This window comes from Fundulus heteroclitus, chromosome 18, assembly GCF_011125445.2.
Source record: "Fundulus heteroclitus isolate FHET01 chromosome 18, MU-UCD_Fhet_4.1, whole genome shotgun sequence".
Classification (NCBI taxonomy): domain Eukaryota; kingdom Metazoa; phylum Chordata; class Actinopteri; order Cyprinodontiformes; family Fundulidae; genus Fundulus; species Fundulus heteroclitus.
Genome location: NC_046378.1, coordinates 3,931,100 through 3,945,283, shown reverse-complemented (window position 1 = coordinate 3,945,283; position 14,184 = coordinate 3,931,100). Strand labels below are relative to the sequence as shown.

At 39.7% G+C, this 14,184-nt stretch overlaps 1 protein-coding gene across 2 annotated transcripts in view; it reads left to right on the top strand.

Annotated features, from left to right (window-relative positions):
• acsl3a (acyl-CoA synthetase long chain family member 3a) overlaps positions 1–13,820 on the top strand; it is a 42,947-nt gene extending 29,127 nt beyond the window's left edge. For both annotated transcript variants that reach the window (XM_012863226.3, XM_036149932.1), the window contains exons 7-15: positions 897–1,020; positions 2,623–2,694; positions 7,150–7,289; positions 7,385–7,557; positions 9,911–9,985; positions 10,400–10,591; positions 10,908–11,022; positions 12,821–12,978; positions 13,066–13,820. In XM_012863226.3, the coding sequence (XP_012718680.2) occupies positions 897–1,020; positions 2,623–2,694; positions 7,150–7,289; positions 7,385–7,557; positions 9,911–9,985; positions 10,400–10,591; positions 10,908–11,022; positions 12,821–12,978; positions 13,066–13,223 (1,207 nt within the window). In that variant the 3' untranslated portion in view covers positions 13,224–13,820. The remainder of the gene's footprint in view (positions 1–896; positions 1,021–2,622; positions 2,695–7,149; positions 7,290–7,384; positions 7,558–9,910; positions 9,986–10,399; positions 10,592–10,907; positions 11,023–12,820; positions 12,979–13,065) is intronic.
• Positions 13,821–14,184: the final 364 nt, after the last annotated feature.

The window sequence follows — 14,184 nt, the reverse complement described above, 5'->3', positions numbered from 1 at the left end:
TTTGTTACACAATGCTTATTTATTGATAACTAGTGATTTCGTAATGTATTTACATAATTCTGTAGTTCATTTTGTGCAATGGACATTTTGGTAAATACTGTATGTAATAATATCAGTAATAAAATATTTTATATTTTAAAAACACTGAGGGACAACTTATAGTAAAGCCAGAAACCACCAAACACAGACAAAAGACAGAATTAAAACTAATTGAAGCTGCAACCTGAAAATATTTAACCCTTTGCAGTTTCTTACGTCAAATCAAAGAAATACGTTGGAGAAAAGGAAACTTCAACTCAGCAAGCCTGGACCATCTTGCAGCTCCGGTGTTTACATTAAACAATAAATAAGTCTTCTCTGTTGGGACTGATAGGAGTCCAGAGGAAACGTGCTCAAGAGGAAGTCCAGCATGAATGGAGGAACGGTCCGGGAGAATGGGAGTCACATTGGAGGCTTTAATGATCTGTATCTGACTTCATGCTGTAGATAATAATGTTTGGAAATCAAATAAATTCACAGTGTTAACTTCCTCCTGATGCAAGAGCACCTTACCAAGTTATTTATACCCTTGGATTTTCCACATTTTGTCCCCATACAAACTTTACTGTGTTGTATCAAGTGATACATGACAAACAGAAAGTAGTGTTTAGCTGTGAAGATTAAGGAAGACCTATGGATTCAGATCTGAGAAAATATGAATAAATAAAATCCAATTCATTTTATTTAGAGGTCAGTTGCTGAGTGAAAGAGCACTCGCCAAATTAACAGCAATAGGACAAGAATTCACCTTAAACTGTAAATACAAGTATTGCTCTGAATCACTTTAATAGCTAATGAAGCTCATGTGTTTTAGGAACATCACTTTCTATGTGAGAACACTGTCTTTGTGTTTATAGTGAAGAGGATACCTACATCGGGTACCTCCCTCTTGCTCATGTGCTTGAGCTGTGTGCAGAGCTCGTATGCATTTCTCACGGCTGCCGGATCGGCTATTCCTCACCTCAAACACTCGCTGACCAGGTAACACCACCTTACACTGACGATGAAGTAACTTTAGTTAAGCTTGATACTACTGTCACTTTAAAACACTAGACCCAGGTGTTAAGAGGCATGTCATCACAATTAGCACCATACAAGTCGACTTTAGCTCATCCAAAGCATCCTCATCAGCGTTTCTGAAGTATAACAGCTTAGATTTATGAATAAACCAAATGCAGATCCTTTTTCATATAATTAGTGAGCTTCTAGATGACATGTATACCTTTTTAGGTCCTGTGATAGTTTGTTTTTGTCTATGACAGCAATCATCCTTCATTTTCATGAGAAACTGCAGACCTCACAGTAAAATTTGTTTTTATTCCTCTTGACAATTAAATATGTAGCTATTGTTTTTATTTCAACAGACACAGTCAATTTGGTGTGCAGTCATGGTAAAAGAAAGTGCACCCCCTTTAAATTCTAGGGTTATTCAGGTTTTGTACATATACATTTTTTATGAATCTTTTCAATTTTGGATTCTTCTCTGATTAATGGTGACATTTAATAAATGGAGGAATATGTGGTGTGGGATTTTGTACACCTGAGGTTAGACTGAAATCATTCTCAAAGCTCATTTATACAGACAGCTCTCACAAGCCAACACAACCCTGTTAAAATGGCAGTTTTTTATGTGTGGAAAAAATTCGACTGATAAATAATTTGTGCATTTTTTTTGCTGCACAATTCAACTAGAAAACAAATTAATTAGAGGAGGAAATACAAAACTTCAATAATCTGGCTACATAAATGTGTACAGCCTAAACTAAAATGTTGTTGAAGCAATTTTTAATTGAGATTGATTGATTGATTGATTGATTGATTGATTGATTGATTGATTGATTGATTGATTGATTGATTGATTGATTGATTGATTGGAAATAAATGTTGATAGATTTTGACATGGAGTTTATTGTTATCCTTTAACTTCCATCATTCAGCTTGATCCATCATTTAAAGAGACACTACAAGGAATTTAATATCACGGTGTAAAGGTATCCATCAGGAGTAAGGCACCAAAAAAATCCATAGTACAGTACAGGATGTACACCATGTCAGAGGGAAGGCAGACACTAGTAATTTCAGAATTGATTGGACAATAGTACCAAACAAATACCAGTCAATCTTTGCCCAAAACCTTTAGGTGCCTGCCAGAAAGTTGAAAATAAAGAGAAGTATATTTTTTAGCATCAAGGTGAGTACAAACATGCCTCCAAATGAACAATGAATGACTCTATGAAAGAAAAATGTTCTGGAATGACCTAACCAGAGTCCAGAGCTACATGTGACAGGGAATCTGTGGGGTCACCTGATCAGAGACGTCCTCTATCAGAGGGAGATGTCCAAATCTATCCTAGGGAGGACAAGATGTCCTCCCTAGGATAGATTTGCTGAACCTTTGCAGCGAGTGGACAACCATTACAGGATGTGGGCTGCAAAAATGGTTTGTTTCTTTTTCCATCACTTGGCATTAAGCAGGGGTATGTATACTTTTTTGAGCGACTGGTGGTCCATGCATGGTCAAAGCATAGACGTGGCTGTATGTGATCAGTTCCCTTTGTAACATTTAGTCTTTTTTTCACGCAGTCAACCAAGATCAAGAAAGGAAGCAGGGGAGACACCAGTGTCCTCCGGCCAACTCTGATGGCAGCTGTCCCGGTATGTCATGAGAATTCGCTCCGAGCATCATAGCACATTGTTTGGCTCCATGCATGAGAAGCCTTAAGGTTTGCAGTCCCCCCCCCCCCCTCCTTTCTGTCAACTGGAGCACCCTGAAGATTTTGTAGATCGAGTTTGACTTCATGGCCAAAAAGATCAGATTTCATTCTGACTTTGTTCAAAGGCTGACTGAGGAATCGTTGTGACTTAAGCCCCACAGGCTTGGACCTGCTTGGTTTATCTAAACTTACTATCACTGCATCACTGAGCAAAATAAGACATTTTAATATGGGACATTTTCATACATAATCTATCAAAGAAGGATGCTGACATGTTTCTTTCAGCTCTTGAAGAATTGCACTAACTACTCTAATAGAGTGTTTTCAATGACGCCATCGAATTCCAAAAACTCCCAGATGTGTGGAGATACTTACATTCTCACATACTAATATTTTTAAATTACTCCTGGTGAAAATAGTTTGATAAAACCACCCGACTGACCAAAATTTACAGAGACAGACTGGAAAGAAGAGAGAAGTTATGAACACCTACATTTAACTGAGAATGTAGACCCTTATGAAATCCATATTGATTTGAATGTGAACTTAGAGCTTATTTATCCAGTTAACTATTTGGTCCTCGGATAAAGATTTAGACACCAGCACAAGTTTAAATAAATAAATCAGAAGCACAAAGTAAAATGTGTATGTGTTGTGCTTGTCATGAAAGTAGAGCTTGGAGCACACAAGCAGCTTGCATGCCGCGCAGCAGGGCAGACGCAAACCAAGGTGGGAGAATCAGCTGTGTGCCCAGGGCTCTCCTTCCTGCCTTTATTTCAATGTTCCTTACGTCAAGACACTGGCCTTAACTCGATCAGTCGTTAGCAGTTATCTGGGGACTCTAATAACATGTGGGAGAAACATGTTAAACATCCGCATGTGTTAGAGCAGGAAAACATAAAATATGTGCAGCACAGTCGGACTGATGACCGGGGTCAATAGTTCATAAAACGTCAAAGGTTTTTCAGTGTGGGGGTGATTTGAAGTGTGGCCTTGCTTTATAATTTTTGCTTCTTTTTGTTAGGCTGAGGATAATTGTTTATGTTTCCTATACCTCAAATATTGCAGCAACCGCTTTGATTATGCTTTGTGAAGGCACTATAATAATAGTTTTTGAGTTAGACCTTTGTTGTTTATTTAGAAAGTTTACAGTATGATGAGAATCTATGAGATTAGTAATGTGGGATAACAGCTTTAGAGTCTTATCATGTGTTAAATATAAAAGAACACAATTAATAGATTGGATCTGCTATTTAGTAATCACATTTTCATTTATATAATGAATGACATAAGCTGTTTGGGGACAGGGTAAAAACTGGGCCTCATGTCATTTGCTTGAGTATTTTATCTTATTTAGAGCTCACCATAACTAGTCTTACCGCAGAATCCCTCTAGCTGTTGCATCGGCCGACCCTCTCTGTGGTGTCACGAGAACAGCCCCTCACCTCCCACCACCCCACATATCCCAGTGGTGGTGATGTAAAGGCCAGAGGGCCCCAGTCTCTGGAAGCGTTCACATCTGTAAACAGAACGTGAGAAAGCCCCATGTGGTGTTCCCCACGGCACGCACACACATCCAGATTGTTTGCTGTGATCTGACAACTAGCTGCTGCGTGGATCCTGCATCTACTTCCTCTTTCTCAGTGCTTTAACTTTACATGTAAACATCCAGCAGGACCAGCTGCTTTTTATTACTTTTTATTGGTGTCCTTTCCCCCAATTACACTTTAGACGATTTCAAGGGACACTCTGCAGCTCCTTTGTCATATCACACTAAAATAAAATTTTTGACTTCTCATGCCATCTTCAGTTCCCTATATTTTATAATTTTCACCACCAACAACAACAACAACAAAAAAAGTAATAGTTCTCCAGATTTGCAAGTTTTCATGTTTTTACCCTCTTGAGGTCATTATTGGTGTTTTTTGGTCCAGTGACCTTTGGGCTGGTCAAGGAAAAACAATCAGATAAATCAGTTTTGGCTTTTTATGCAAAATAAATGAAGATTTATTTTAAATCAGTATCTTCGAGTGAGTGTAATGCTCTATTAAAATAACATGGGATATCATTAGAAAAAAAAACGTATGATGTCATGTAGAATTATGTCTCATTAGTGTAGAATTTTGTACAAAAAAAAAATCCATGTTTTTTTCTATTAAACTAATCCTGCTGTTGCTCCATTTCTTTAGAGTTTTAGTTTTTCTTTCAGTAAATGTTTACTGTATTGGATCATTTAGGAAATAGTTTAATCTGTACAAGTGGTCTGAATTAAAGATGCAACAATCAGAATTTTGTAGTCAAGATCCGATCTTCAGTTCTTGTAATTTTTTTAACCAGCACTGCCTCTTTCTATCCAAAGAACAGCATTCAAATTATGAGCACATTTTGCTGAGTCTTTTTAGATTGATCCCTGAGCCAGGCAATGGTGTTGCTGGATTACAGTGGTCAAAGAAGTCAGGAAGCTTTTAAGGTTTTTCTGCTCATTTCTGTGCAGGCCCCCTAGCTTCAGTCAGCCACAGCTAGTGTAATTGGCTTTTAAAATCCCACATTAGCACAGGATGGGAGTTGACTTCTGAGTAGTGCTGACCAATAAAATAATTTTAATTATTTGTCCATAAAATGTCACTAACAATGATAATGATAGGCTTTAACAGGAAGTGTGTGGGGTCACCATTATTTAAGCGTTTTTTTTTTGTTTTTATTTACAAGATGGAGAAAGGATTGTAAACGGTAATTAGAACTTGATCACCACAATTTTCTGCTTGTAGTCAAACATACTGGATTTGCAAATGGAATTTGAACTGCAATAAATTTTTAGTACAGAGAGTGTGATTATTAATCTATAAAGTCCTGCAATTCTTATGAGAATTCACGGTTTTTTGAAAACCTTAGCAACTCTCAATAGTTAATTTTAAGGTTTTATTACTTCCTTACCTTTATTTGTTCTTTACGCTTAATAGAAACAGATATTATCTTAGGAAATAGGACTCCTACTGTTTTGATATATATATATATATATATATATATATATATATATATATATATATATATATATATATATATATATATATATATATATATATATATATATATATATATATATGTGTATATATGTATATATATATATATATATATATATATATATAAAGTTAGTGGGACCTTGGTAGCCATGGCAAGATAGGAGCATGCGGTCCACAGGAACACATATGGGTGTTTGAAGACCGTACAGTGGCCTGTCTAAGGAGGACAAAGATGTGTTGACAAAGGCTGTCCCTAACTAGCACACACATCCGAGGGCTCCTCATATCCGAATTCCTGTCTTGTCTTTCCAAAGCAGTGGCAAGATTGCTCACCCCCTCTTGTAGCTGCCAAATGTGCTCCCAATGGTCATCAGTGGTGATGCATAATTAATCACTGAACATTAATCCCATCATCATTAGTTCTGCTGTTTCTGTTTTAGTCTTAATGGCAGCCTATGCATCAGACTGTACTCTGGTAGATATCAGTTGTCATCTTGTCGAGATACTGGGCAAGAAAAGATTAGGTGTGAAGAGTCCAAGACGTGTCTAGATGAAAAGTACAGATGTCATGGCGTCTGTGTGGGGGACGTGTGGATAAATGGTTTTCACCATCAAGCCAAAGTAATATCCATATGCACAGCATGCCAAATATGTGCAATCCCACAGTAAGACTCACATCAATCTCCATCAAGTCCTGCTGATTATATCTGATATCGTCATATCTATTGTACCTCACTTAGTTTATTAATTTGGTCACGTTATAAAAGTAGAGGATTTGGGTCACGTTAGAATACACACAGTTCTAGCTCTGACTGCAGCTGTTGAGCGTTTAATTTAATGTAACCACAGATTCTCTCATGAGCATTTCTGGTTTTTCTCCATTTTTTAAGGTCATGTACTATTTGGAATCAACTGAGGCACCCAATTGTTATGCAACCAAGTGACAAGCTGATCCAGGACCGATGAATTTGGTTTTGTTATGTTACTCCCAGCTCAAAGTGAGCATAAATAAATTAAACTCAAAGTATTTTATAAAGAGCAGAAACTACCAACAAATCATTTTTTTCTTTGCTGTTTAAACAGAAACACCACCAGTGACCATTAAGAAAAATCAGTACCTTATTTCTCTTAATGGTAATTGTTAGCAGTGCAGTGTAACGATGGTCAGGACCGTGGTTGTAGCTTTGCAATAAACGGCGTACGAAGGTTCTCCAACATGATCAATATTCTCTTGACTTCTATCAGTACGTGGATGGAACTAAAAGCTAGACTCAGTATAAAAGTAGAATTTGGGTTTTGTTGCACCTTTTCCCTGTGCTGTTTTATATTGTTTCTTTTTATGTAACCCCCCCCCCCTCCACTACTCCTTTCTGCAGGAGATTATGGACCGCATCTATAAGAATGTGATGACCAAGGTAGAGGAGATGAACAGTTTCCAGCGAACACTCTTCATTCTGGCATATAACTACAAACTGGAACAGCTTTCAAAAGGATACAGCACACCACTGTGTGACAGGTAAGTCAGCTTGCCGGATGGGTTTTTGTACAGGTCAGTTTAAGAATGGTAGAGATGAATATGACCTCACCATCCTTTCCCTTCTGTTTAACCAGGTTTGTGTTCAGGAAAGTTCGTTCTCTGCTCGGAGGTCGAACGCGAGTCCTGTTGTCAGGCGGAGCTCCGCTTTCTGCCGCCACACAGCGCTTCATGAATGTGTGTTTATGTTGCCCAGTGGGTCAGGGATATGGCCTGACGGAGACCTGCGGTGCTGGGACTATATGTGAATGTAAGCCGAAAGGGTTTTCAGTGTCCACAATTGTTTAACCACACATTTGTCTTACATTGTATTAGAGTTGTTAAGCGGTTGTTATGCAAGACAAACACACAGGGGGGAGATGTGGGTTTCTTTTTCCTGTCCTCATAAAACAACCTCTACCCACAAGTGAAATTCCACTCTTGGAGTTATCTAACAAAGCACAATTGTTAAAAAAAAAATAAATAAAAAAAACATGTATTATTTTTGTCATGTGGCAAATTTCTCCACTGACAGTTACATGCAGTGTCTTATAAAAGCGTCCGGTACTTGGTTTCTTCTATCTTTCACTAATCAGATGGTTTATTCAAGTAGACTGCAGAAAAAATATATTCTTATAAGATATTCAAAGTTTTATATTGACCTTTAGAAAATGGCCTCTTATTACTTCAGACCAACTACTACAGAGCAGTGTGAGGTATAAGGCAGGATCAGTCAGGGTTTGGGGTGCCCTATAACTTAGTTGAACTAATTGGTCATCAGACTACATAATAACTTACAACCATTTACATTGCTCTGGCTGCATTAGGTTCAATGTCCTGCTAGCAGGTAAACCTCCACTCCCCTACAGCCTCTACTGGGTTTTCCTCCAGGACTGAACTTTATTTAGCTCCATCCAGTTTCTATCAACTCTGACCAACATCCATGTCCCAGCTGAAAAAAAAGCATTTCCATATGATGCTGTCACCACCGTGCTTTATCGTGGGGATGGTGTTTTCAGGAAGAATTACTCTTAGTTTTCTGCCAAACATGGCATTTTGTAAATCAGGGAAAAGTTCAGCTGTGGTCCCATCTGACCTGTTTTCTTGTTATACGTTTGCAGTTCCCCCTGTGTGGCTTGCTGCTGACTGCAAATAAAACTTGATGCGCTTTTTCTGTAATTATCTTTACCCCTGTCAGTCTTACACGAAGCCAGATTTAAGCGCACAATGATTAGTTGCCCACTGAACAGATTCTACCAGCTGAGCTGTGGATCTTTGCAGCTCCTCCTTAGTCCTCATCAGCTTTTGTCAACGTTTTCAATAAAATCTTGTTTTTGAGATGGAATCAAATATTTTTTTTCTAGTAACTAGACTACTTATTACCTGGGGTCTATATGTGCTATGCATCCAATAGAAATACATCAATGGTGTTTACGTGCTTTAGTTATTGCAAGTTATAACCTTATTGTGGCATTCTCCAACATTGTCCCATTTAAACATCTTCATAACTTTCTCCCTGACCTGTCTGCTGTTTCTTGGTCTTTAAGGTGACGTTTGTTCACTTGTATTCTCTAACGAACCCAGAGACCTTCATAGAACAGCTGCATTTATACTGATATTAAATGACACACAGGTGGACTCTGTTTAAAAATCTAAAAGCCAGTTTCCCATGAAGAGTTGTTGATGTCACAGCTAAAGGGGGTGAATACTTATCTACCTATTATGTTTGAATGTTTACATTTTTATATATTGTCAAAAAACATATCTGAAAGCAGCTTTTCACTTTGTCATTATGGTCTATTTGTAGCTCTCGTCTTAAAGAAAACTCGCCACAATCTGTTCTTAGAATAACTCTGTGATGGAACAAAGCGTAAAGAGGTAAATGGAGATGAAAATGTTCTCATTGAACTGTATTTGCTTACCTTTTCAGCATAAGGACATCAGAGCACTGGCAGGGAGCTATTGATTTAGAACATAACCAGATCTTAAATAGTGAAATGGCACCATTAAAGGTTTGGAATCTGGAGACGTTGCATGCTACTGAGCAATTGCTGAAAGTTTGCAGAATGATGGGGTTTGAACAGTCTGAAAGCTGAGATCAAATAAAAAGGAGGACCTGAAAAGTGGAAGAGAAAACTAGGTTACAACCTGGATGGTAAAACTGATGAGATAACAGGAGTTACTGGACCTACTATGGGCCTGCAGCGAAAATATTATAATAATATTAATATTAAGTCCCTTATAGTCTTGAATGTGAATGAAAGAAATTGTGTTCATCCTTTTTGGTAAAAACCAAGGGAGGCACCCTATCAAAAATGCAGATGTTTCTCACAAGCAGCAGCTCTTTCTCTTTCATCTGTGTAACAGGTTATCAATCAGATCTGTTCTCAAACATGCAGTACAGGGTTTCGCTTATTTATCAGAAATTTGATCAGGCTTTCCCAGGCAGACTCATACCCACTGTGGTCATTCGAGTCGGGAAAACACTCCGCTATCACAGTTCCTTTGGGAAGAGGTTTCCATGGCGAGGGAGCAAGTGAGGTCGTGTTGCCATGGCAATAAATGCAGGGCCTTGATGCTTGTGGGCTTTCTGATCATGTTTGTTTGGCTGTTCTCTCTTCCAGACTGGGATTACAGCACTGGTAGAGTGGGAGGGCCGCTGGTTTGCTGTGAGATCAAACTCAAAGACTGGGTGGAGGGTAAGTGGGACTATCAGCCACGGTCATCATGCTTCTCCATCAGGCAATCCTCTCTTTTGCACAGAAAGTACCGCGCTATCAGCTTATTCAGCACTGCTTTCCAAATTTACAAGGCTTGTCTGGCTGTTAGTCTTCTAGGAAAGCTCCCAGTAGTCTCTCCATAACCTTGTAAGGAAATCACACCACATTTCTCTCCCCATGTGCTCGACTTCCATCTTTTCATGACAGGGTTCATAACTTATTTTTATTATCCTCTGCCGAATCTTGATGTGTCTCAGGTCGAGTTTACCTCTTGCTTCACTCGCCAAGCAGAACTTACATTTAAAGCTAACACGGCCTTAATCACAGTCACCAGAAAATGTCTGCAGCAAGCAGTTCTGATGTCAATCCGCTGACTTTTGACCTTGCCCGTAGGCGGTTACCGAAGTACTGACAAGCCTCATCCCAGGGGAGAGATCGTTATTGGCGGACCCAACGTCACCATGGGATATTACAACTGTGAGGCAAAAAAGCAGGAGGACTTTTTTGTTGATGAAAACGGCCAGCGGTGGTTCTACACTGGAGACATCGGAGAGACTCATGAAGACGGGTGTCTCAAGATTATTGGTGAGAAGCCAAGGGTACCAGAGATGCCTGGCAGCAGGGGAGTATGGCGTAGATGCGGCACTGAGAAAACATTCCTTTAAGAAGAAATAAACCGTGTGCCACAAGTACTTGGACTTCATCCACACACCCATTTTAGTTAGGAGTGTGGTAGTAAAGCATTTAACTAATCAGATTGCATTATTGTGCCAGGAATTATTCCAGTTTGTTAACCCAATCCCCCCCCCCTCCCTAGATGTCAGTTTCATTGTGAACTCAGCATTTCCTCAGTTCATTTTGTGCACACGTGTTACCAGCTGCCCTCTGTGCTGCGTTCCAGATCGTAAGAAGGACCTGGTGAAGCTGCAGGCAGGCGAGTACGTCTCCCTGGGAAAAGTGGAGGCCGCGTTGAAGAACTGCCCTCTGGTTGACAACATATGTGTCTATGCCAACAGGTTTGTCTCGTAGTAATTAACTAAGCAAAGTACCAGTGGTTGAATTTGTCACTTTTTGATGTTTTAAGTAACCCATGTTAGTTACAATGACACCTTTGTACATCTGGAGTCTGTCATTTAACCTTAGACGTCCAGACTAAGTCAGAATCCAGACATGTGCAAAGCTGTTCGTATAACGGCAGCTGTCAGATGTGTCAGAGATGGACGTGAGGCTGAGTACCCAGAGCTAGTGGTGTGGTGGGGAAGCAGTCATCTTAGATGGAATCTGGACAAAAGATGATGATTGTGGAGTTTAGGGGAAGCAGGAATATGTCAAAAAAGTGGAGGTGGTGAAGGAGTTTAAATACCTTGATGTTCACATGCAAAACATACTGGATTTTAGATGCATTATAATAGAATGATAAAATAATCCTTTATTGTCCCAGTGTTGGGAAATTCGTAAGTGCCAGAGACATAAAAAAAAGCTAAACAAGGTGATGATGAAGGCTGAGTGTTCTGAAGCCTCTTGAGAAGATTTTGTAAAGAGAGATGCTCCATAAAATAAACATGATGAACAATCCAGAGCATTCTTCTAACAAGACAACAACAATGCATATTCAGTTAGAGGCATCTTTAAACTGGTTGCAGCACAGATCAAGAGGATCCTCCCATCCCACAGCTGTAACCATCTGTAATGACTTTTTGTGGAAACTTAGAGAGTGAGAGCAGTGCAATGTTTCATTTCCCTCTATCATTAATATAGTATTTATAAATTGCAATGAAGTAAATATTTCACTGTGATTTTAGGTTTAGGCGCAGTGTTAGTTTTTGGCCACACATAGTGTTTTTTTCCATGAAAAAAATTTTAAAGTTCAGTCTCATCTGACCAAAACACTTTCTTCCACATTGCCTGTGGTAAACTACAAGCTGGACTTCCTTTAAGCAAAGACCTACTTTCTTGCCACACAGATTTGTAAAGAGCCCAATGACATTGTCCCATCTACAGATTTCCCCACCTGAGCCCACCTGAGCAGTGGCTCTCTTATTATGAGCCTCTTGGTTACAACCTGAGGCCTGTCAGTTTTGGCGGGTTTGCAGAGGTACCACTCGCTTTGCATTTTCAGATGATGGACTGAACAGTGCGGTGATGCTTGGTCTTCATGGTGCTTTTTGTTCACTAATATTCACCAACAAACACCTGATGCCTTCAGAGAACAGTTGGATTTGTATACTAAGATACATTTACAATCTTATTCACTGATAGGTGACTTCTGAACTTTGGGGTATCAGTGTAAATGGGGCTGAATGCTAAAGCGCACAATAGTTCAGTTGGAAAACACTGAAAACCTTGTATCAATAGTCTTTCACTTCCCAGTTATGCACAACTTTGTCTTAATCTGTCATAAAAAAATACATTGAAGTTTGTTGTTGTAAGGTGACAAAATTCTTTAAAAACAAAGTTAAGGGCTGTGAATACTTTTGCTAAGGAATATGATGTCTAGCTCCTCTTGTTCTGAGCATATTTCTGTTGCTTGAGTGTTTATTCAGCTCTGTGTTGCCGTAACATACCGTTTCCTTCAGTTTTTGAAGTTTTTACAATCTGTTCACACTCACTTTGGACATGTGTTGCTCCCAGCGCCTTATAAGGATACACATTCCACTGGAATAATGCACATGCATGCATATCTTTGTGGCTCCATCACCTTATTCGGCCCACTGTACAGTTGCTCAGGGTCTTTTCCATTCGATAGCAGTACCATGTTGTATTTTTTTTTCCCCTCTCCTCAACACCGCTTCATCTGATGCTTCCACCTTGCAGCGGTGAGACATACGTGATTGGCTTCGTGGTGCCCAGTCAGAAGCAGCTGCTGGCTCTGGCTGGCCAGTACGGTATCCGAGGGTCATGGGAGGAGCTGTGCAACAGCAAGGCCATGGAGGAGCTGGTTCTGAAGGTCCTCACTGAGGCTGCGTTAGCAGGTGAGGGCACGCTGAAGACCACCTCTGATGAGGGCTGGCATGGACCTAACCAGGCTACCAGTTACCTTGTTCTTCCTTTCATTGTAGCCCAGCTGGAGCGCTTTGAGATACCTCGCAAGATCCGACTGAGCCCAGACCCCTGGACCCCTGAGACAGGATTAGTGACCGACGCGTTCAAGCTCAAACGCAAGGAGCTGAAGACACATTATAAAGACGATATCGAGAGGATGTATGGTGGAAAATAACGGCCAGGGGCAGCAGAGCACCATGCTTACAGTTGACTGAAATAATCTCAGTGCCATCTGAGCGACTCTCCCCTCCACCACTCCTTCACCAGCAGTCGTAATATTTATGAGGTCTCAATTACCTAGCTGAACAATGGGGAAAGCTTTTGATTGTGCTATGAGTCAGTGCTTACAAGAAATCCTACAGCTTATGATCCTGCCAGCTGATTTTTTTTAAATCAATATGAGATCTTTGGTGAAATCTTTATTATTGTATGCGAGTTATGAAACAGAGCAGATGTTATCTCATCTGTTGAACTCTGGTGCGAAGGCTACAGTAAAATTACAGCTTTGCTGCCTCATTCCTACGGGCTCACCAACAAGACACTAGATTGAGGTTCTGGATATCGCAAAATCAGGTTTTTTTTTTAACACATTCTTTCTTTTAACTTAGAAAATGTTCCTCCTCCAGTTCTTACTTTGCTTATCCTGCAGGCCAGGAGGCAGTTAATGTTCTTGTTCCTTTTCTTTTTGTCTCCACATTGTTTGGGTTTCTTGTCTTGGTTTATTTTGTCTCCCACCCACACTCCGACTGTGACTCTGCCTAATCGCGGGACGTCTCACATCACAATGTTCTGACACAGAAAGCACAAAGTCATCTTAGGTCAAATGAAGGCAGGTTGGTAATAAACAAAATCAGAGCTTTCTATCTTTCATAATGGTTGTAACTGACCTGAGCCGTATTTAGGAAACTTACATTATTTAAAGAAACACCCTCCACAGTTGTTTAAACTGTTGAGCTTTCCTGCAGCGACAGAGAACAATTGCTTGCATAACAGATGAAATGACTGTTTAATCATCACTGCCTGATAGATGGAACACAACATTAAAATTTATTTTTTCTGCCCAAGTAAGGCAGCTGATTACAGACTGGACTAAAAAAGAATCCAACTTCCCCAGTATGTGTGGAGCAGTGGTTGGA